Raw genomic sequence first — 21,486 nt, forward strand, 5'->3', positions numbered from 1 at the left:
GATTTTTATTAGCAATCATGGTATTGCAGTTATACGAACAGTTAGAAACGAAAATATCAAAATTTATATTTTCCAATCTGGAATATAAAAATCATAAAAATCAATGTTTATTGGAAAAACATTTTAGTCAAATAATTGCACGCAAAGTGGAATCAGAGATAGCAATATTGCACCGAATAGTTTCAGCTTACTACAGCTGAGGAAGAGAACTTCGGAATAGATTCGCTTTCGCGTGACCATGCGCTAACTAACATAAGTTCGCTTGCGCGCGCGATTGCCGGATAAAAGCGAATAATAGACGACACTGTTGGCAGGAATTTCTTTTATTCTCTGTCATTCTCTTTCATATTAATCGCTATAACGACGTTGCACATGTCGGCAGTCTTCCTCTCATCAAAACGCGAGTTTCAGGGGAAGCGTTTCGCTCCTCCTAAAGAATATGCTAATGTATAATCTTTTGTCTCGTATTCTATATACATATATGTGTATATAGAAGGCACATATTTTACGAACAACTATTACGAACTATTACACCTATTACACCTATAATTGATCGCTCTTTCTCTCGCTCTCTCTTTCTCTCCCTCTCTCTCGTTCATCTTAAACTATCTTAAGATCTATCTTAAGATATCACTCAGAGCGCGATTGTCGGTAATCTAACGGGTTACGGATACCGTAAAGGGAAAGGGTCGTAGCGTATTATATTATTGTCATTATACATAATGTTATTGTCGGTGGTGCTTATACATCATTTTCGCGGACGAGGACGTGGGAATGTATTCGAGGGAAAGTTTATATTGTTTCTATTAACAGGAAGGAAGATTACCGCGTACGTGATAATTAATCGCGCAAAGTAAAGTCTACTTAGGAGACAGCATAATATTCGGGAACGATATCGTTCTTTCGTGAACAAGTTGTTAAAGTAATCCCAATTAAGGTTAATTATACTCTTAATTATATCATTAAAAACGCGCGCGCGCGCGCGCATACATCAATTTTTATGTATCGCAAGATATAATATATCGCGAAATACGGTCATGTAGAGAAATTCTATTTATACGTCTTAACAGATCTTCTTTCTGCTTTATGTTGTGTTTTAAATTTAAATCATTTTTTCCCTTTTTTTCGGCGTAATTATTTTCACGGTTCAGGAACTAATATTATGTTCGCGCAAACATTGTTTTGATTCACTTCTTAAGATGTGCGGAAATCGTCTATAGCGATCTGCAAGAAAAAGAAGACACTAAACGCGAAATGTTGACTACACATTGCGATCAACGGGATCGCTCGTATGTATAGTTCTTTCTTTTTCGGTCGAATTTCAATTATACTACTTGCTTCAATTCTCGTTACAGTGCAATCTTAGCGCCAGTTGCGTGAAAATACTTGTAAAGAAATAGAAACAAATAACGAGTCATGGAATGTATGAACGTTCGTTTCTTCTTTTCTATCCCTTTTGCTTATCAGAATATTGACATGCTATTTCATCCTCATTAGGCTACTATGGGCAGTGTAATTACTTTGCAACTATGATGTAAAATAATTTGCGATATCTTTACGTCTTCGTTGTTAATAATCCCGCGATATTTTGCGATTCGCAGATTTCGCGTGCATTCGTTCGGACATTAAGCGTCAAATAAATCGCTTTTTGCGCGAAAACCTTCGGATGTCCATATATACTTAATATACATACAATATATTCGTACAATTGTTTAAAGGCTTAGAGAATTCGTTGTTGAGCAGCATGTTCCACTTGTGTCTTTTTTAATTTCTATACGATTGTGATGAGAAAATATGATGTACATCGATATATTTCTCATCACAATTAATAGGCTAATGAATGTTCTACGTCACTTCGAGTAAATTATTGCCGCGCTCCCTAATTAATATAAGCGATCTGCGGAGCACTTGTTACGTATCGCAAAAGCAAGTATCAAAAGTAATGCAGTAGTATATATCCACGATATCGTTTCGATGTCTGCTTTGTCTTCTGCTCAGTAGTGAAAGGAATGTTGCATTTATGACTTGAACGGGAGTCAAGGAGCACCGTTATCAATTCGTGCGTCTCACGTGTGGCCGTTACTCTCCTCAAGTTACCGCAAAATAAATCGGCATTGACATGTTGACGTGAAACAGACGATTAATAATCAAAATGATTCGCTCTTACGGCGAGTGGGAATGTATGACTCTATCACATTTGGAAACTTGTTGCGACTTAACGATTGTAAACAGTTACACGTGCGTACGTCTTATGATGCGAGAGCATCGCGCGTTATCGTCTACGTTTATATATTTGATAATCTAACGTTCGGTTCGTACCGCTGCAGTCGGTGTAAGACAATCAACTTGTCTTCGACATGTCGAAACACAATGCTCGTTATGTAATTCTCGCTACGATCCGCACTGCACCGCTCAAGCGGAAATATCTCTAGGAAAAGAAAAACTAAGTAACATAATGGAAATCTCTCGTAGAAATAATCGGCAAGAAGCCTCGTTGGCTTGTGCGATCTTACACGTCCCCGACTTTGTTTTTACGGCACATGAAAATCTCGTAACGACCGTTGGCTGAAGGAGGTGACGAAGGTTAGCTTTCATGCTGTTTCTCCAATCCAAACTCAGATATTAGAATTGCATTGTAGCAAACAATGTTAAATGAACATCTCGTAATGACAAAAGTTTCAACGAAGAAGCTGACGAGGTGATTCGCGCGTTAGCACTAATTTATTGATGTATTATTTTATACACGAGCGAATATAATGAAACTTTCGAATGAAGCACCAATCGGAGGTGATTCGCATAATGATCTTGTTGAATGAAAAATACGATTAGACAGAGAAAATAAAGATTAGCGTGCATTTCACAAAGGCACGCGGTGGTCTCCCCATTCAGAAATCTCCTATTGAAAGTCTCGTTGGACATAAATGTCAAGGACTGGTCTCGCGTTTTAACGAGCGCGCAGTAATGAGCGAAACTCCTCGTTGACGGGAGACAAGGATCAACGCTTTTTAATGCCGGCTCGGGCTTACGCTTTACGAGTGTCACGATAATAAGACCGCATTGAACACGAGCCCCGATGGGCAGCAGGGAGACGTCGAGGAGCGACGTCCGGTACGGTTTTACAAGCGCTCGCGGTAAGGTAATCGACGGCGCGGCACGAACCTGTCTCTTTATTGGCACCGAGACGACGGCATTGAAAACCGCCCTCGATATTATCACAATACGAAGAAGTAAAAGGGGGAGAAGGGCAGTGGAGGAAAGCGATGACGGCCGAGTCGCCGAGGCCTCTTCTCGCATTTAGATCTCGGTGTCCTTGGCATATTTCTCGATCTCCGGATATATCGGTGACATCTCGAGGGTACTGGGCGCCGACGGCACCGACGTCGGCGACGCGTCGCTACCGCTACCGAATTGCATACGGCGGCACAATTCGTCCAGCATCTCGTTGAACATCATGAGATTCATGTTCTGGCCCAGCAGGTGAAGCATCAAGAAGTCGCCGACCTGCAAAATTCGATTTTCTTTTTTAAATTACAGAATGAAACGTCGCGTTGAAATGTAAAATTGTAATTTCATTTCAGACGACACTTTTCTGTCTCCAATTACATTATCCGCGGAGACTTCGTTTAAAAAAGTTGCTTCGTGCCGACAGCTACAGAGTTCCTCAACTTTCATTTGAAAGTTTCTATTAAATTCTTAAGTGGATTACCGCGTTTATGATAATCATCCCCGGTGAAGCAAAACTTTTAAAAATATATTTTAACGGTCCAGGATGAATAAATTTTGCTACTGTGTTATATTACTCGGAACAAATGTTCCGTCGGTATCTTTTCAAAAGGGCGTTCTCTTCGCGAGCTTAAAGTTACGAGCAATTTAAAATAAAAAATCCTATACCTGAGTCTTTCGGATGAGCAAGTTAACCGAAGTTGGTGTGCCAAACTTGAAGCGCTTCTTGAGGATCGTTTCGCGCGTGCTGGGCATCAACACTATGGCCATGCTGTACAGCACCGCCAGGCCGGAAAAGACCGCCAATATGATGAACCAGAACCACAGGAAAATGTAGATTTTCTCGTTGAGAATATTGAGCGCGAGAATACAGAGCGCGTCCAACTTCTGAATTGTACCAGAGGCACCAAATTTGTGGAAGGTGCATTTGGTCACGCGCGGGAACACCTCGATCATCGGGTCGGTACGTTGCTCTTGATTCATGTTGCTGAACTTCAGCACATCCGTGCCGTAAGTAAGAAAAGCGCCGCCCAGGAAGGTGTCCACGAAGAATATGTTGCCGACCTGGAGCGAAGATATCGTATCAATTCAATACGAAGAGCTTGACTCTATACTCTTTCTCTTTCTAAAAGTGATATTTTTATGTCTTGCGTGATTTTACAATCTTACTATAACTTAGAGACATTCTACAGCGATGGAATTAGAAATTACACGACTATATTTATAAAAAAAAAAAACACAAAAAAAACACAAAAAAACGAGGTTTAAATGCTACAGCACTTTCCAAATCATTCCAATATCAAAAAGCTTCTTTGTGTTGCAAACGTATACTCACGGTATTGACAAAATTGAGGATCTCGCAGAAGAAATATCCGGCAGCGTAGCTATTATGCAGGTGCATGGTCTCCATGAGGTACTGGACCAGTCTTTCGGTCTTCGACTGCCGCTCCTGCTTAGTCTCGACCATGGCGCCCCTCATGCCCTCGGATATCATCCTGATCTTACCCTCCTCCCACTGCTTCCACATCCAGTGCGGCAAGTAGAAGAGCACGCCCTGGAAGAACAGCATGAACGGCACCCACTGGTAGTACGAGTGGTACCTCTTCTCCCCGTAATCGCCACCCAGACCCGGATGGGCCACGTGGGTACCCACGGGCTTCGCGTTGTTCGCGGGCAGCGTGAACGTGTACGTGATCCAGCAAAACGTGTTGATCACATGGCCGGAGGGCAATTCCGACAGGCAGTTGATGGGATCGCCTGCGAAGGAAAGACAAACGATTACAGGCCGCGGCCGTTTTACGATCACGATCGATGAAATCGATGATCTCTCTCTCTGTATATTTACCAGTTAGATGCGAGATATAACGCGTAAGTTACGTGAAGAAATGCAGAGTAGCTCGAACCTTTCGAATCTTGAAATGTCGAAAGTCTACTGCACATGATTTATAATTCGCGTCAGGATGGAGTGTTTATAATTCTATGTGCCGTGTATTTTGTGTATATTTTGTGAATATTTTTTCATATATATAGTATATTTTGTACATATATGTACATACATAATTCTTGAGAAGTTTTTCGTATGGTACATAAAATTATAAACAGAATTTTGTTCTGTATTTTGACTTATAAATCGCATAATTATATAGGTATAAAATAAGTTATAATTCTGAAGCATCTCGTACATCTACCTCGCGCATTTATCTCCTGAACACTGGAGTTTATCCTGCGGGATTGCCGTCATGCACGTTAATCCCTCATGATTAGCGAACATCAGAGGCTGACATTATTGTGCTCGCAAAGATAATTCTTTTTATACATGACACGTGATGCGCCGCGGATGCGTCGTGGATGCTGCGCAATTGTCTACCCGCAGTGTCTACACACTCGAAACCCGAGTATCAAGTATCTTACCTAGCGTCTTGATAATATGCTGATGCATCTTCCAAGCATTAAATTCGCAATACTCTGCGTTTTATTCACGCAAGTCTAGATAGTAGTATGTTTTTTTATTAGCAACATTCACGTATCTACTTTCCGCGCTATTGTTCCTTCAAGTTTTTTTTTATAAAATCGAAGCAATTTAATTAATAATATTCATTAATTTATTAACAAAAGCAATGGATTTAGGTAATAAAAAATTAATAAAGAAATTTATGAGAAGCGTCGAATATTTTTGAACTCCTAAATAAGAAAATATTCGAAAAGACCATGAATTTTTGATATAACGAACAAAAAATTTCAACGTTACTTTTAGAAATGTAAAAGAAACATAAAACCATTTTTTACAGAATATCAATTTTTTACAGCATGTTACAAAAAGAGATAAAATCGTTATTGTTTTATATAACGAAAAATTGATATACTACTGATGCATTGGGGAGAAATGAGGGTGGGAAACATGGTTGGTATAGGATGGATAGATTTCCCCGAGATTTTTCATTTTGCAAATGCAAGTCACATGTGTGCGGCGTAATGTATGGGCACACATGCGTGCCAGATGTTTCGCATCGTGCCGCTTATGGGCAATTAAGTTACGCAACGCCACACCGTTTATTTGATCATCCTGTGTAATCTCGAGATCGCGGAGATCTTTGGAATATGCCTAATTTCGCGGGTCGAAATTACGATGAATTATCACTGCCGGTATAATAAATTTCCGTACAAAATTGTTTAATTCGCTCGATCCACACAGCCTCTTCGACATGATCCATTTGTCGTACTCGCATGTCGATCCCGACGACAGTGCCAACGAGGAGTAGACAGGAGAGTAGGTACGTTCTCTCCCAGTGTTACATACACGTAATCATTTACAGCATAATTGCTACCTCCCGACTGCTTCATCTCGCGTAATCAAAGAGATCCACTCGTCATTAATCACGTCGCACGACTCGACCTCGATTCGCAGACAACCGTAATAAGAAAGGCATACACCGAGTGGTATATTATGATCGTTAGGCATGCGTTCGTTGTAGGTGCGAACACGGCTTCTGATCAACCGCGTTCGCCGCGACGTTGAAACATCGTCTTCGTCACATGGGCGACAAGGTGTAGAATTTGTGTTCGAAGACCACGGTCTCCCTCACCGACGCGACGTAAACATACTTTCTCGAGAGAGACGTGAGACGCGACGCGATGTCATCGCCCCGCCTCCGTTCGAGTCCCTAATCACCGCCTGATTAGGTGGCGGCCGGCTGCACTCGGCTTGCGATGCAAGTGGTCGCTGTTGATCTTTGAACCTGGCGACGTCCCACCCGGACAGATTAAACGATTCTCATCTTCGCGACGTCTATTTTTAAACTCGGTCTTCGCGTTACGGAATATCGCCGAGAACCTTTCGTCTGCACTTCTATATGATTTTAAAATTCTTCACATTTATCGTATATGTATTTGGTATTGTACTGCGCGCGATAAATTCTCATTTTTATTTAAGTAACTCCACTTTAGGTTTGAGGAAACTATTGAGGTAATAATAATCGTCGATAATAATTAATCTCCACTTCGTGTTTTCGAGTGTCGTCGATAAAAATCAAACGTAATCGCAGCACAAGGAAGTTTCCTCGATGGTGTTTCTGGAAGACTTTCAAGGCTCCTTTAGAATTCCCTCGTGCCGGCGACCACGCGGCAGATATTGAAAGAAGAGGTATACCTTACCTATCAAGTTATTGGCAGTGACGATGATGCAGCAGAGGAAGAGAATGGCCGATGTGATCCTGTAATGCATTCTGAAGATCATGTTGTCGATAATGGCCTTGTCGATCAGATATCGCACCTTGACGAAGCCGGCGACCGCCGAGACCAAACCAAACACCGCCATTTTCGTTTAATCTGTAAAAAAAAAAGAAGCGCTTCATTTATATCATCATCGACAGAATCGTCAATGAACGAGAATTGGCTTAAAACATCGGGAATGCTGTATAATATCTTTTATCACTCTCTTTCATAAGTTTCTCATTTTTTATTTTAGCAATCGAGCTTTAAATTAACATTTTGCTAAAGAGCGACGCGTACATGAAATAATTAAATGAAAGACGAGCTCTTCCTGTTTACTTTGATCCCCGACGCTTCATTTTCGACTTTATTATTCATAATTAAAAAGCCATTAACTGCTGAAGTTTTCCCTAACGAGAAAAATAATAAAAAAAATTTGATTACGTTATTTTAAAAATTAATTATTAATCTAAAAGAACGTAAAGACTTTCTATTTGTCGGCATATTTTTTTCACATACGACTCTTTAAGTTTTATGGAAATGAATTTAGAGCAAAGGAGTTGAGGAGTACGAACGAGGCAAAAGCTGTCTTCGATTGACGAATCGGATTATGTTCCCGTTATGCCTAATGAATGGCAGCTGGCCGATCGCGATTAGAAGTGCGTTTCATTGAATCAGATGCCGGCAGGCATTAGCATTCTTATCGTACAAGTCAGTAATTCATAATGACTGAATCGCGTAAGTATTGCTTAGGAAAGAGAGACGAGGCTGTGCAGAGTTCGCCATGCCAGTGCAGTAGATCACCTCGTAATTAATTCCCCTGTAGACTGCGGTAGTAAATAGTACCTACTCCAGAGCCGAACTATCAATCTTATTCGATCCTTCCGGCGACGATCCCCAATTGCGCTATTTGAGGAACTAATTGAATTTCGATTTGCGACATTACGATAAGCGATGTAATTAACGACAGAAGTTTAGTCGCTAGATTATAGAATCTATAGATCGACCGATCATGACGTCTCTCGTCAAAATCTTTTATTTGAAATATTCGTAAAAAAAAAACTCGAAAGCTTTTTAAGATGAGAATTTAAGAGACAGCTTTTTAGGAAATAGTTTTCGTTTCTACGGGCAAACCCTTTGACTTTGAATACGGACAAATGTCGTTCACCTATTCGCATAACGACTATTCCCGTTCCTTCGGCGCTTTTAGCGAACAAAAGCGGAACCGCGCTTCACCGCGCTTTCATTCGACGAGAGATTTAATTGTCAGGCGCGAGTAACGCGGGATGACGATTCGCGGCTGTTTTCCCCCCTGTGCCGCCCTTTCGAAAACCCACGGAACCCTCGGCGAAAAGGGTCCCTTCACCGCCCCGCGGCGTGTATACATATATGCCCGTGGCAATAACGTCGCGCTCGCGACCGGAAATGGCAGATGTGTACGAGAAGATCGATATACAAAGAGTGAGTGAGCGAGAGGAACCCGTCCTAAGCGCCACACTGCACCTCGACCCGTAGATTGTCTCGTCGGGAAACAATAGCCCGATGCGACCCTGGAATGCCCGGGTTGCCTCCCTCTCGGTTTTCGTCACCGTCGGGTTTGGTTTCTGTTGAACGACACGTGCTCGATGCCTCGGAATACATCCACCTAAACGCGCTTTTTGCAGAAGTACAGTCATAATAAAGGCCCGTTTTTCATGCGTGGAAAGGAAATCCGTGTTATCTGGATTTTCAACCGTCATTTTTTGATCTTATTGAAAATAGATGAATTTGAAAGAAAAATTTGATATATTATATCGTTGCTATTGTTTCAAGGTTTATAGAAAAAAAAATCCTCTTTCGTATCTAAAAAGAAATTGACGCGCGAAAACAGCTTATACGTTTTTATCTCGAGCTGTTGTGGTTTTGCAACTATATTTCGTGCGTGATAATAATAGGAGCATAGAGGGCTGGGCCTTGTCCGACTTGCGTCAATACGCGCGCATCTGAAGAACACGCTCGTTATTCCGAAGTCACGAGAAGTATATTCTCGTTAATGCATGACGTAATGATTAATTAATATAGCGACCGCACAAAGAATAGATGCGCGTATAAATGCGTCTGGCACTATATACGGTTATTAATTATAACATAAAAGACGTCGCAGAGATAATTAAAATTTAAAATGGTATTATACTCCATAACAATATAAAGTAAAAATTCTGAATGCTATAATTCTGCTATAATTGCAAAATTTAATACAGTTTTTCAGAGTGATATTATGGGGATTTTTCTCATGAAGACATTTTTAACATGTTGTGTTTAACGCGGAAAAGTCTCGACAAGTTTGCCAAGCCTCGAATACTTGTCTCTCTTTACAAAAGTGTTTCGAGCGAAAGAATATTCTCCATAAAATTCAAGAGCGATAGACGAGCTCGTATTCCGGTTGATCGGAATTTTATTACTTAATTAATTGACAGGCCGCTGCGAGAAGTCGCTCTACGTGGGGAATCTTTTGTTAGCGAGAATGTTCGCCTTATGCGTCGTAGAACGAATTCCGAGATCGCGAACTTTACTATGTAGACTTTGTTATTCTGACCGCGAAAGGTGCTAACTTTGTACACACGCGGTGTGCGTGAAATTTTGAACCGTCAGCAGATTTACGATCGTAGCGCACTGCTCGCAAAAATTGATTTTAGAGATGCGAGATTTCCATACATTAATAAATTACTCTTCACGTCTAATCATATATATTTTTTTAAATGTTGCACGGTTCTATTTCGAGACAGTAATTATGTAGAACCTGTCGGATATAATGTATTAGATATTATGATATTATCTAAATGAAAAGGCGCACAATATTGCGCAAATGTTTTTCTTGCAATATTCCGTAACACGTAGGCCGTAGAATAATTTCGCAGAACTAATGCGGCCTAATTGTCTCGTAATCGCCTTCGATGACGAACGTTTTTGGTACGTCTCCTTTAAACAACGAAGCTTACGCGGCGCGTCATCCGCAACCCGCAACATACACGATACCAGTCGTGAGAGAAATGAAACAATGTTTCATACGGAAACAAATGTTTCTTCGGAGGCATACAAATTTTCGAATGCCTTCGTCATGCTTCTCGTGGCGAGGGGGAACCGGCCAAGTTAAACCAGTTGGCTGCTGCTGGTTTCTCGGATAGAGTGGGGTACAACTACGTGAAGTGAACGACGACGACGACGACGACGAGAAAGGCCGATACCCTTTTACATATGCCCCCGCCTTGATTAATCATATTTCTTCAACTACCATGCGCGACATTTAATAGAAACGATATATTAGGCAATATTTCCCGGAATTATGCAATTTCGCGGAGACACGAGCTACATTTATCTACCGTATTGCGAATGACGGTAAAAATAATTAGTAATTGTTACGCAATTTGTTTTGTTTGAGATCCATTACCTCACTCTTATTGCATATATAGCGTACATTTATGTATATTGTGTTTATTCTTCTTGCATTACACTTTAATTTACTATTATTTTATGCATCATTTATTATTTATTCCGTACATTATTTATTGATTTGTCACGAAGTGTATAGTACATGTTGCTTTCTAAGTGCTGTAGCCATAAAACAAATTTCAATTACACGTCTCTGGCTAGTCGGAATACGATTTTTACGGCGTTGCGCAATCGTAGGTACATATATACGTATGTATAGTGAAAAGAGGTTTATGTTCTATCGCGGCAATAAATCCCGTCGTGAGCACGGAGCGGAATTTTGTCGTCGTCGCCGCCGCTCGTCGCTTCTGTTCATGCACGACCGAAGTTTTTGGTTACTAAATCAAGCGAATTTCCACGAACGAACGTTACTCAACTCGGGGAGAATAAAATGCAAAATGCCAAATGTATCTTTTCCTTCCTTTCACATCGTCAATATTATTGAATCTCAATAATTGCATCATCTGCAGTCGTGCAATCACATCATCGTTGTAATAATAATAATAATAATAATAATAAATTACACCGTTAATTTTGACATTCTTCTTGGATTTTTCGGGCGATCGCGCTCTTTTTATCATCGAAATTTCGGCAAATTACGTCGCTGATCGAACACTGTCGAATAAGGGTGTTAAATTGGTCATTTGTGAATGAGCGAAAGCTCGAATAACGAAGCCTCGCGAATCCACCGGTCGACGGTGCGGTTTCCGAAGACGGCTTTCTTCTCACGATCGCGCCGGTGCCGCCGCGGCTCGATCTCGTATACGAATTGTCCGTATCGGGTTACGGTTGCAGAAAACAGGTTTCGGATCGCGCGATCGCGCTGGCTGCGAGAGAGACCACCGGCCGTCGACGCCGACGCCGCCGACGCGCCGGATTCGAGTTGCTAATACATACGATCGAGAAAAATGGAGATCCTTTGTCCCGGCAACGCGGATCCGGGACACCGGTTTTGTCCGTAGTATATATATATCGCCTGCGGTTTGTGCGAAATGGGAGAAAAAAAGAGACCATCGGGTAAAAAGCGCAGACGGAAAGAAGAAACTCTCGTAGCTATATTTCTGTACCAGATGAATACTGTAATATTATAATATTAGTGTTCCACATGTATAATTAATGTAATTTCCGGAGTTCAAAGTATTCAACAAATGAGAAAACGGCGGATCGTTGACTCTCTTAAAACTTTATTACCGCCGCTAAATTGGAATTTTGTTTAACTACTCGCTCTTTATTTGCGTTCCCGAAGTTCTCTAACACGTTAATCTCCGCGGTTCCCGAGAGATGTTCGATACACGTATCGCTAAAAATCATTTGGGAAATATTGAACGAGTCTTTTACGCGCGATATTAACGAGGCACAAGATTTAAGAATTATAAATTTACGATACTAAAGCGACATGTTTAGGAGAGTTTAGTGACGAAAGATGAATGTATAATGAATGAGTTAAATATCGGAAGATTCCTTTCGGAGAGGATCGAAAGAGACCGTAAATCCCGACGGTCTTACGGTTTACGGAACCAGATACGGAGACGCGCAAGCGAAGCTCTGACGATTCAATGGTTAACAGGTAATACGGGAGTGATTTATGCGTGCCGGTCGCGCCGGCATGATATGGAAACCGGAGCGATTTGTAGGTCGAAACAACGATCGGGGTCATAGTAACGTGATTTACGCATACATGTGCGAACTAATAACAGCTGCTAATACAGAGAGAGAGAGGCAGCACCGAGCGCGTATGTAATCGGGATGTGATTTATGTACTCGACCGTTCATTTGCCGATATACGGGGATCACTCGAAACGTGGACTCGATTCACTCGCGTACGCGTCACTAATAGCGTTTTTCATTGGCAGAACTGGTGCGCACTCAGTGCACATTAAGGCCGTTGTACACTGATTTAATCTCTAATATTTAAAGTAAAATGCAAATATTTTGACTGATAAAATACCTAGTACATATTTTACCAAATAGTGCAATAAAGAATATTGAGGATTTCATGATTTAACCCGTTTATTAAACATACACATTACGTTGATTTGTGTACAACGGCTTTAATGTGCACTGAGTGCGCACCAGTTCTGCCAAAGAAAAACGCTATAACATTGAAAGCCGCGACGTAAATTCGGATTTAATATTGATCGATATCAATTTGAATCTCATATCGCGATACGAGATACCTATAACGTTACATTGTATACTAATATTATTTTACGGATTCAAGAGTGCATCGTCAATGACATTGCACTGTATTATTATTGCGCCGACGTTACATTGCGTTCATAATGAAAATGAATTATTACGACATTTCTGATATTCATATATTTGTGTCGTGTGATGATTTTGTGAATTATTACTTATGACGGTGCAAATTTTTTTATCATGCGACACGCGGAAAATGACGTTTCAGCTGTCTTCGTTGAGTAACGGACACGTCGTTGAGAAATGTGATTCGCAAGGGAGACTTCTCGGAAACCAGTCGAGGCTGGTAAGGACTTTCCTCCGCATGAATCACATTTCTTCCCGGACGCGACTCTGTAATTTTGCGCGCCAGTTGACGCAATAATAATTCTCTCTGAAAATTCTTGTTACAAAATAACGCCTGACATGTAAATAAATAATTTTTTTGCCATTTCACGTCTCGCGCGCAATAATAAATTAATTAATATAAAACACAAAGGTATTATCTCGCAAAAGTACATTTCGCGATATCTAATTCACAAACTCGTCGTTTAATTAGTCTTTCAAGTAATTACCTAGCGGTAAGTGGAGCGAAAAGAAATCGATACGTAAAAAAAAAAACGACTCTTTAATTCAGAGCCTGAATTACAGTCCGATATCCCGTTGACCGGTATATCGTAAAGTGATAGTTTGCGATCGCACGTATGAATTAACAACACGCTTGGCCGTGGCTAAACGGTCGCCCTCGACAGTGGAGCAAATTAGCGCAACGTGTCGTAAATTATTGTATCAACGGCCATTCGCCATGCTGCACACTGCACACGCCGCGATCAAGATACGAGTTTTATAATCGCCATCCGAGTATAATTGTGCGTGTCTCCCCGCGTCACACACGTATATATACCGCTCTTATACGGTTATTCACGTGCGCCGATTCCGCAAAAGTATCAGCTGTCCGCGCGTACTCGGTGCGTCGAATCCGAAGCTTGCTTGACATTTCGCGTGTTTAAATCCCGTGACGATCGTTTCCTCGAATTTGCATTCATAACGAAGAAAGATATTCTCGCGTCACGAGGATGAAAATATATTGCGCGAAAGTTTCTCGCTTCTCTTGGGTCATTAACAACTCGAGTTAACGAAACTTTTGATCACTCTCTTAAGTCACGCGAATAAAATGTATCGTCCGGCGGGATACACAATGGGAGCCCGTTGCCCGCGCGATTCCTTCGTATTACGCTCGTAATTGTGCACGGGGCTCGCTCGGTCGATGCTTTATTAGGAATTCGCCGAGTAACAAGCGAGCGGCGATGACTGTAATCGTACATTGAATCCACGGGCGCGCCTTCATCGATCAACGTTCGTCATACGATATATACCCTACTGATAGAAACATGATGAATTTTCCGTGAATATCGCAACCCGAATGAAATACAGGTAAATCTATCGGGCCAAAAATCGCGAAGAAATAAATATGTCTGATTTCTTTATCGTTCCCCAACTAACATTTATCATTACAAAAGAATAATATTTAGTACGATAGATAAAAGTAATCGTTTGTATCGAGGAACGATGTAATAATTTCATTCCGTTCGAATTTTCGTGTCAATTTCTCCAAAATTAGAAGTGCTTTTGCAACGTTCCGAACATTTTGTGCAGCCGTTCGATTGTCAAATCGCGACAGATCGCGCGGACGCGTCGAATTTTTGTCGCCTGCGAAAAAAAGATTTTTTCGTACCGCGACACGAAAGGCACGCGTGACGTGCGTGCGAACAGCTTTTCCTTCGTTTGTTCGCGCGGCGAAAGGACGAGTCTTGGCAACTTCATCGCGTGAGTGGAAAGGGAATTTACAGTTACGTGTCTTGTGCGCGAGCTCTCCGCGGCACGCTCTTCGACGTCTTATCCGCCAAGTTTCTTTATACTACTCCTTGAACGAACACAACGTTGACGAAACGGTGGACGCGGACGTTCTATAATAAAATTTCCAGTGGCCTTCTTCCGAGAAAGAGATGGGTCAGCCTCGAAAAATGTGAAGCGACTTGAGAAATACTTAATTAATAAATATTCTTATAAACCCTCTGATATTCTATATAAACTCGTGAAATACATATTTTTATTAGGGGACAATCTCATCGTGAAGAGAGTTGCGCGATTTTTCATGAAATCCCAGCAACGAAAAAAATCACTCCAAAAGAGTTACTTTCGTATCGGTGCTTCTTCGTGATCATTTTCTCTTTTCCCTCAAAAATTCCGGAGGATGCGAGCGCATGGCCTTCCATCTCGCTCATGAAAGCATGTCCTTGGCTTTTGTGGGCAGGTTCTTCGCAAATATCACGCTCTCACAGATGGAAGTTCTCGGAAAATCGCTCAGAGCTATCGGGGTATAGACCGGCGCGGCGCGATTTCTAAAGTCCGTCACCTCGCGATGGGCGAGGAAGCCGATCGTAATCGGAGATACCGGGATATCGTCCCTGTCGATCGCATCGAACGATACGCGCCGTACAATGAATGCGGCCGAGGGAGTGAAGGGGTAATTTTTATTCGCTTCGTCGAACGAACGTCGGGTGAAAGGCGGGGTACACTCGCCCGCGATATATCCGCGAAATATTATATTTTCGCGTTCCGTTCCGCGAGTTATTCGCGAAACGTTTCCACCTCGGGCGGATTCCTCTCGCGCGCGCCCGCTCTTCTCGCGGCGGCAGCGCAGCGGCGTGGTGTTGATGACGCGAGCGACGGAGATTGTGGTCGTCGTTCGCGATAATTGTATACGATAAATGGAGAACGAGGCCGGACGAATTATGTTAATTACTGTGCAGCCGAATTGTTCTTTTCGCGACTGTGCTATACGTAGTACGCGGGATAAATCGCAATTCTACCTTATATACGTTGACATTTAAAACAAAATGTAGCTCAAACAAGATTCTTCTTAATTTCTTCTCATTGGTTTAATTACATATGTACTAGCTCACAAATTGAATCAATACTTTAATTGAGCCTCTCAAAAATCTCTCAATTTGATCTACTCCGTAAAATAAAAGATGGAAAATTAATACAGTTATAAATTAATCGTGCGTTCTGGTGCTAGAGAATTAAGAGATTTATAAAAAACGTACAATTCATCACTTCGGAAAATCTCTTTATTATATTAAAAAATTTCGTAAATTGTTTCAGATGTGTGATCACACATCGCTCACACAAACGCATATACGGAATCGTGATATTTTTACGCGAAGTCATACGTGTATCGCGATCCTAAAGATTGGCGCGGTTCGCGGGGTTTCGCGTGACGTCTCATATACGCACATTGTATATTTCCGTGCCTCTTCGCTCGGCTCCGGACGCGAACGTCATTCCGCACGTCGGCGAGCATCATCGCGTTAATATTTCATATAGCGCCTCGGCATGGTACAAGAGCGCTACGGTTTACCGACACGCTCGATAGGCACGCATGCACATCGATTCACTCGCGCGTAAGATGCGAAAAATGAATGAAGACGATAGCGCGGGGAGGAGGTTAATAGCGCCTCTCACACGTGTCTCGAGATCGTGAGAAGCGGGAGACGGCAAAGAATGTAATAACGATAAATGAGATAAATGTTAATGGTAGTTAGTTAATTGGACCGTTATCCCGCGTTTATAACGTACCTCTGTAATATTACGGGAAATTGTGCAAAACAAAGCGCAACAATTGTCGAACTTTATAGTAGATTGAAGATTTATTAAAACTCTTTGAGGATTAATTGTTTACTTTTAACATTCTCCAATTCGTTTGTCTTCCTCGTAGGCTAATTATATTCTTAACACTTAGTTTCGCGAGTTATAAATTGTTTCTATTCCCGATAATTGTGTTTCTTTACGAGTCGTAAGGAAATTCCGTTAATTAATGTCGAATGTTTTTGTCGGACACAATAGATTTGCAGACAATATTCATTTTGATTTACGATTCGGTATTAGGAACGGTCCGTTCTTTCGTGGGCCTTGAAAGTGACGGCTGTTGAGAAATCGACCGCGGAGGCTGTCTTTAAACCGCAGATGTCGAGAAATCAACGTCAGAAACGGTCTTTCACGCGTGTGTAACTCGAGAGATTAGAGGCAGACCATTGTTTTCTCACGGTCAACACTGATTAACCTTAAAATTGGTAGCAATTTATTTCCCTTCCCGTTCGAACTATAGATAATGCTTTACGATAACTGAAGGTACTATTTCAAATCATCGGGCACAACTCAAAGTAAAAACTCTACCGAGAGACGGCAGCGCTCGCTAAAATAATAAAATAAAATTGTAATTTTAATGCCATAAAGATGTGCGAAAAACATCTTATTCTTATTCATTTATTAATTTATTTTATCGTTTTACTCCATTATTTGCTATTGTGTAATACGTACATTTTTCCGCGCGTGCCAGGTGTTAAAAATAAAGCACACATAGGCTTCTCGAGAGGCTCGCAGGATTATTTTTCTCTACGAGAGACGCCTACTCCTTTACGGTATTTACACGCTCGTTTCTAACGTTGAGAGTATTAGCGAGGCGGAGCGGCGGAGAGAATTTAATGTCTTTCACGAAACGCGGAGGTGGCAGATAATGTTGTGTGTGCACACACATCAGAATCCCCGGTATCACGGCTCAAGGTCCTCCCGTCGGTTCTTTATCGTCGTCTTATCACGCCCGGGAAACTGGGAACGTGGTCCTATCTACCGCGCCAGGATCGCGTCTACTCGCTCGAGCTATCGAAACAATGCGCCAGCGTATACGTGCGTTCCTCGTGATTGGAAATGTGACGACGTGTCATAAAAACGGAAGTGAAATACGTACAAAAAGATAGCGATGAATGCGCTTATTATTCTATTCTACTGCGTTGAACATCGCGTTGAACTTTATCGTCTCGCAGGTGTTTCTCAGAGTGATTAATCTCACGCGTATTTCGGGAAATATTCATTATCTCATCGCATACCGCGGACACTTCTACTCTCTATTTCAATGTTATTAACGTCAAATTCAATAAGCCTTCCACTTTGCGTTTTCACGCCACGTTTCCTTAATTCGTCACTGCACGCTTCATTTTCGCGCCTGTCACGTTTCATTTTCGTATTTTATATTATATGTATCTCACAGATCTCTCTCGCGCGACTCGTGAACGATCTGTCGATCGCGTGTGAGTTGACGATCTTTTTCTTTTTTCACGTTGATCGCGCGCGAGCCACGAGCCGCGCGCTCTCGCTCGAGCGGAACACAGTAGCCGCGGTACGAGAAAGCGAACCGCTCGGCGGCGTCGAGAAACAAGTCGAGTCGCTTCAGCTCTCTAGAGCTGTTTCCGTCGAAGCTCGAGCAGTCAAGACGCTTGCCATTTAGGGAGGACCCTGCCGATTTCCGGAAAGGGCTCTGTTGACCTTCCCTGAAGCTCTTTTGACAATGGATCAACAGAGTTTGACCTGCTCCGCAACTCCGCATTCCTCGACGAACCGTTAAAACGCTCGGAAAAGTTAAAATTCCTCGCAGGGAGACAAATATCACTCCGAGCAAACTTGATAAATAATTTAACAATCGTTAATAGAATTTTTATTACACGCAGTTAAACGACGTGCATTGAAACTGATATCGAGATTTCGAGACTCGAATAAATTTAGAGAATCTAGTCTAATAAAACGTTGGGTAAGACACGTGTTTTAAGGTCGAAAATAAAAAATACGAGGCTGTACACATTTCATAAAGTGTGAAAAGACGTGAAAAGACGTACTTCGAAACGCGCGTAATTACGTGGAATGTCGAATAGCGAGAAACGAGAGAGCATCGTCGCCGATTAGAAGCGGCGAGTCAGCGCGTCGGTGGAACAACGTATAACGCGAGAGTTTGTGCCTCGTAAGTAAGTTCGCTTCGTTACGCAGGTAACAGAAATCGTGTGTGCGCGGTGAAAGAGGGATTACTCATTCCGAGGCTTGTGCGAGCCGATATATATCGGATCGGCTCCAACGATCGTTCGGTCGTTTCAATCCGGAGTCTCGGCCGCCTTGCCAATTGAGGTCGATTAAGTACGCGGCTGCCGAGGAAGACGCGCGCGTTCCTCTCTGCCTCTCTCGGCTGTACGAGTCGCGGCGAGCCGCGCTCGTTGAAGCTGCCCGTCGAGGAGCGATCGAGCGACGCTGCGCAACCGCCGACAGTATATAGTCGTGGAGCACGCAGCATCCGTAAATTCCGTAATCGAGGCTTGGTCCAGATCAGAATGAGCACGAACGAGCGCAAACGAATTCGTTTTGATGAATACAACGATCAATGTTAACAATAAATATAACGATCAATATTAACGATGGATATAAACGAGAACGCATCTTTTCGGAAAGGAAAAGTGTGCACGTGACGCTCATGTTCGTTCGCGATCGTTCGTCTTCATTAGGTCGCTCCGGCTTCTTTCTCGGATCCATCTTAAAGCTGGATCTCCAGCTGGAATGCTACCGAGCGAATGAACACGAGGCGAGCAACTTGTCTCGACGTACGCGAACGGCATAGCAAATTGCAATTTTTATCAGTTTCCTGGCGAATTCGATTTCCGATTTACGGTTATAATACTCGCGGTCGTTGCATCAACTGCGCCGAACGATTCCCGAATCCAACCCCCTCGGACCGGACTGCAATAACAATCGAAAGAGACGTCGAGACGACGCGACGGGTCTGTCTCACGCGTTTTGTTTACATTGTTATCGTAGCGTTATTGTTTCATCGATCGAAAGTCCACGTGCCTATCCGGATCCTGATGTGCGTTTCGATACCGATACCGATCGCGCGATCGGTTCGCCGGAAAACCGCCGGTTTTTCTTTCATTCGAAAAACCACCTGGCGACCTCATCTTTCCCCCTTTCATCGGACAATACCTTCCGCTCGTGGTGCAACGTCGAGAGTCCCTCGGTGAAACGTCGTTGCCGTCGCCAACCCCCGATGTCGTGGACGTTCGCCGTCGGTGCAGCAACTAACCGCCCTCGGATTTTCGTTTCGGGGCTGCCTGCGTGGCCGCCGGGGGCCCTAAGCTGCGCACAGGAGCAACGCGCCGAATCGGCGCCGCCGGTCGGAGTCTCTTCTCCCACGGGAGAGACAGGCGGGATCGCACTTTTTCTCCCCGAGAGCGAGCGAGCGAGCGATCGATCGATCGATCGATCGATCGACCTACCCTCAAAAAACTCGCCTCGCGGGTTTTTCCCCCGACGGACGTATGCGGGGGCGCGAAAAGGAAGGAGACACAAAAAAAAATGCTCACTGAGATTCGGAGTATTCGGACGAGGAGGAAGAAAAATCGGAACGGAGCGCTCGCCGGAGCGACGCGTTCCTCCTCTTCTGTCTCTCTCTTTCTCTTCCTTTCTCCTGTTCCGCGACGCGAACGCGTTCCTGAACGAGACAACGCAACGCCCGACGCGCCGACTGGGCCCGGAAAACGACTGACGCGAATGGCGAAGTGCCTCGCTCCGGGGCCCCACCGCTCCGCCATCTTGCTCCCAGACCGGGAGCAGCTCGGCCGGGGCGAGGGCGAGGAGGAGGGAGCGCCAGGTGCGTAACAGCGTTTCCCCACCCGACATCGCGCGCCGCCCTCGAATTTCCACGTTGTTGGTACGATTGTTTTTTTTTTCTTTCGCGTTTCGACTTTTCGACTTTACGACGCGCGATTTTGTCGACGGAAGATATACGCGATTGAGAAAATTGTACGTAACGAGGATATACGAGGACGCGATAATGAATTTTTAAGCGACGCGAATTCCGCAAATGAAGGATGAACGAATGAGCGTTAATCTCAGCGCCGCGCCTCTCACGGACCACGGACCTTTGCGCGTTGGAAATATGAAAACGTTGAAACGCTTACGCGGAGGCAACACGGGGAATGGGGGATTTGCGTGCCTTACGAGCGGGACTGTTATGAATGATTACGTTAGCAGAAATGCGGAAATGCAGCTACGCTCGCGTTTCCTGCCACTGCGCCGTTCCGAAATAATCCGTCTCGCTGCGCGCTTCCTTCCCTCTCCGAGAAATTCAGCGGGAGACGCGAATTAACTCGTCTCGCGCTTAAAACATTCCGCCGCTCTCTTCGGTCCAAAAGGAACGGGCAACCGTGCACCAGCACATTCTCCGGCATAAATGAAAATAAATTAACGATAAATCGCTATTTTTTGTACACAATAATGAAACTTCGTCACATAGCAATCACGAATATACGACAAGCGTCTCATTACTCTTCTTTCTCGTTCTCGCGAGAGCGTGTCTTTTAATTCATATAAATTCATTCTCTTTTCCTTCGAAATTTTGGGGACCAGCAGGATCTTGGCAGAAGCTCGTGCTGCGCGCGGGACGTGCCAATAAAAAAGGTACCGTTTTCGCGACGAGCGGTCGCAACGGAGTTCAAGGACCAAGGGCCCACTGATCGCGCGCGCGCGCGC

The 21,486-nt window shown here is 43.2% G+C and overlaps 2 protein-coding genes across 3 annotated transcripts in view; one reads left to right on the forward strand and one right to left on the reverse strand.

The window, feature by feature from the left end:
* Window positions 1-21,486, forward strand: part of Spg (dedicator of cytokinesis spg) — a 51,386-nt gene that overhangs the window by 9,517 nt on the left and 20,383 nt on the right. The window lies entirely within an intron of this gene.
* Window positions 306-20,526, reverse strand: Inx3 (innexin 3). Its single transcript, XM_077424310.1, has 5 exons — window positions 19,939-20,526; window positions 7,375-7,548; window positions 4,559-4,980; window positions 3,892-4,287; window positions 306-3,501 (listed from the first exon to the last, which is right to left on the reverse strand). The coding sequence occupies exons 2-5, from the start codon at window positions 7,535-7,537 to the stop codon at window positions 3,295-3,297; spliced, it is 1,188 nt and encodes a 395-aa protein (XP_077280436.1). The 5' UTR covers window positions 7,538-7,548; window positions 19,939-20,526; the 3' UTR covers window positions 306-3,294.

The sequence above is a fragment of the Temnothorax americanus genome, unplaced genomic scaffold, assembly GCF_048541705.1.
Source record: "Temnothorax americanus isolate GAGA-0224 unplaced genomic scaffold, ASM4854170v1 Scaffold11, whole genome shotgun sequence".
Lineage (NCBI taxonomy): Eukaryota > Metazoa > Arthropoda > Insecta > Hymenoptera > Formicidae > Temnothorax > Temnothorax americanus.

What these genes read in the sequence shown, in the direction of transcription:
- Inx3 (XM_077424310.1), bottom strand. Translation starts at nt 7,537, where the DNA reads ATGGCGGTGTTTGGTTTGGTCTCGGCGGTCGCCGGCTTCGTCAAGGTG. An exon ending in CACTGCCAATAACTTGATAG is followed by an intron (nt 4,981 to 7,374) that starts GTAAGGTATACC and finishes TTTCCTTCGCAG; the next exon opens with GCGATCCCATCAACTGCCTG. An exon ending in TGCTCATCCGAAAGACTCAG is followed by an intron (nt 3,502 to 3,891) that starts GTATAGGATTTT and finishes CGAATTTTGCAG; the next exon opens with GTCGGCGACTTCTTGATGCT.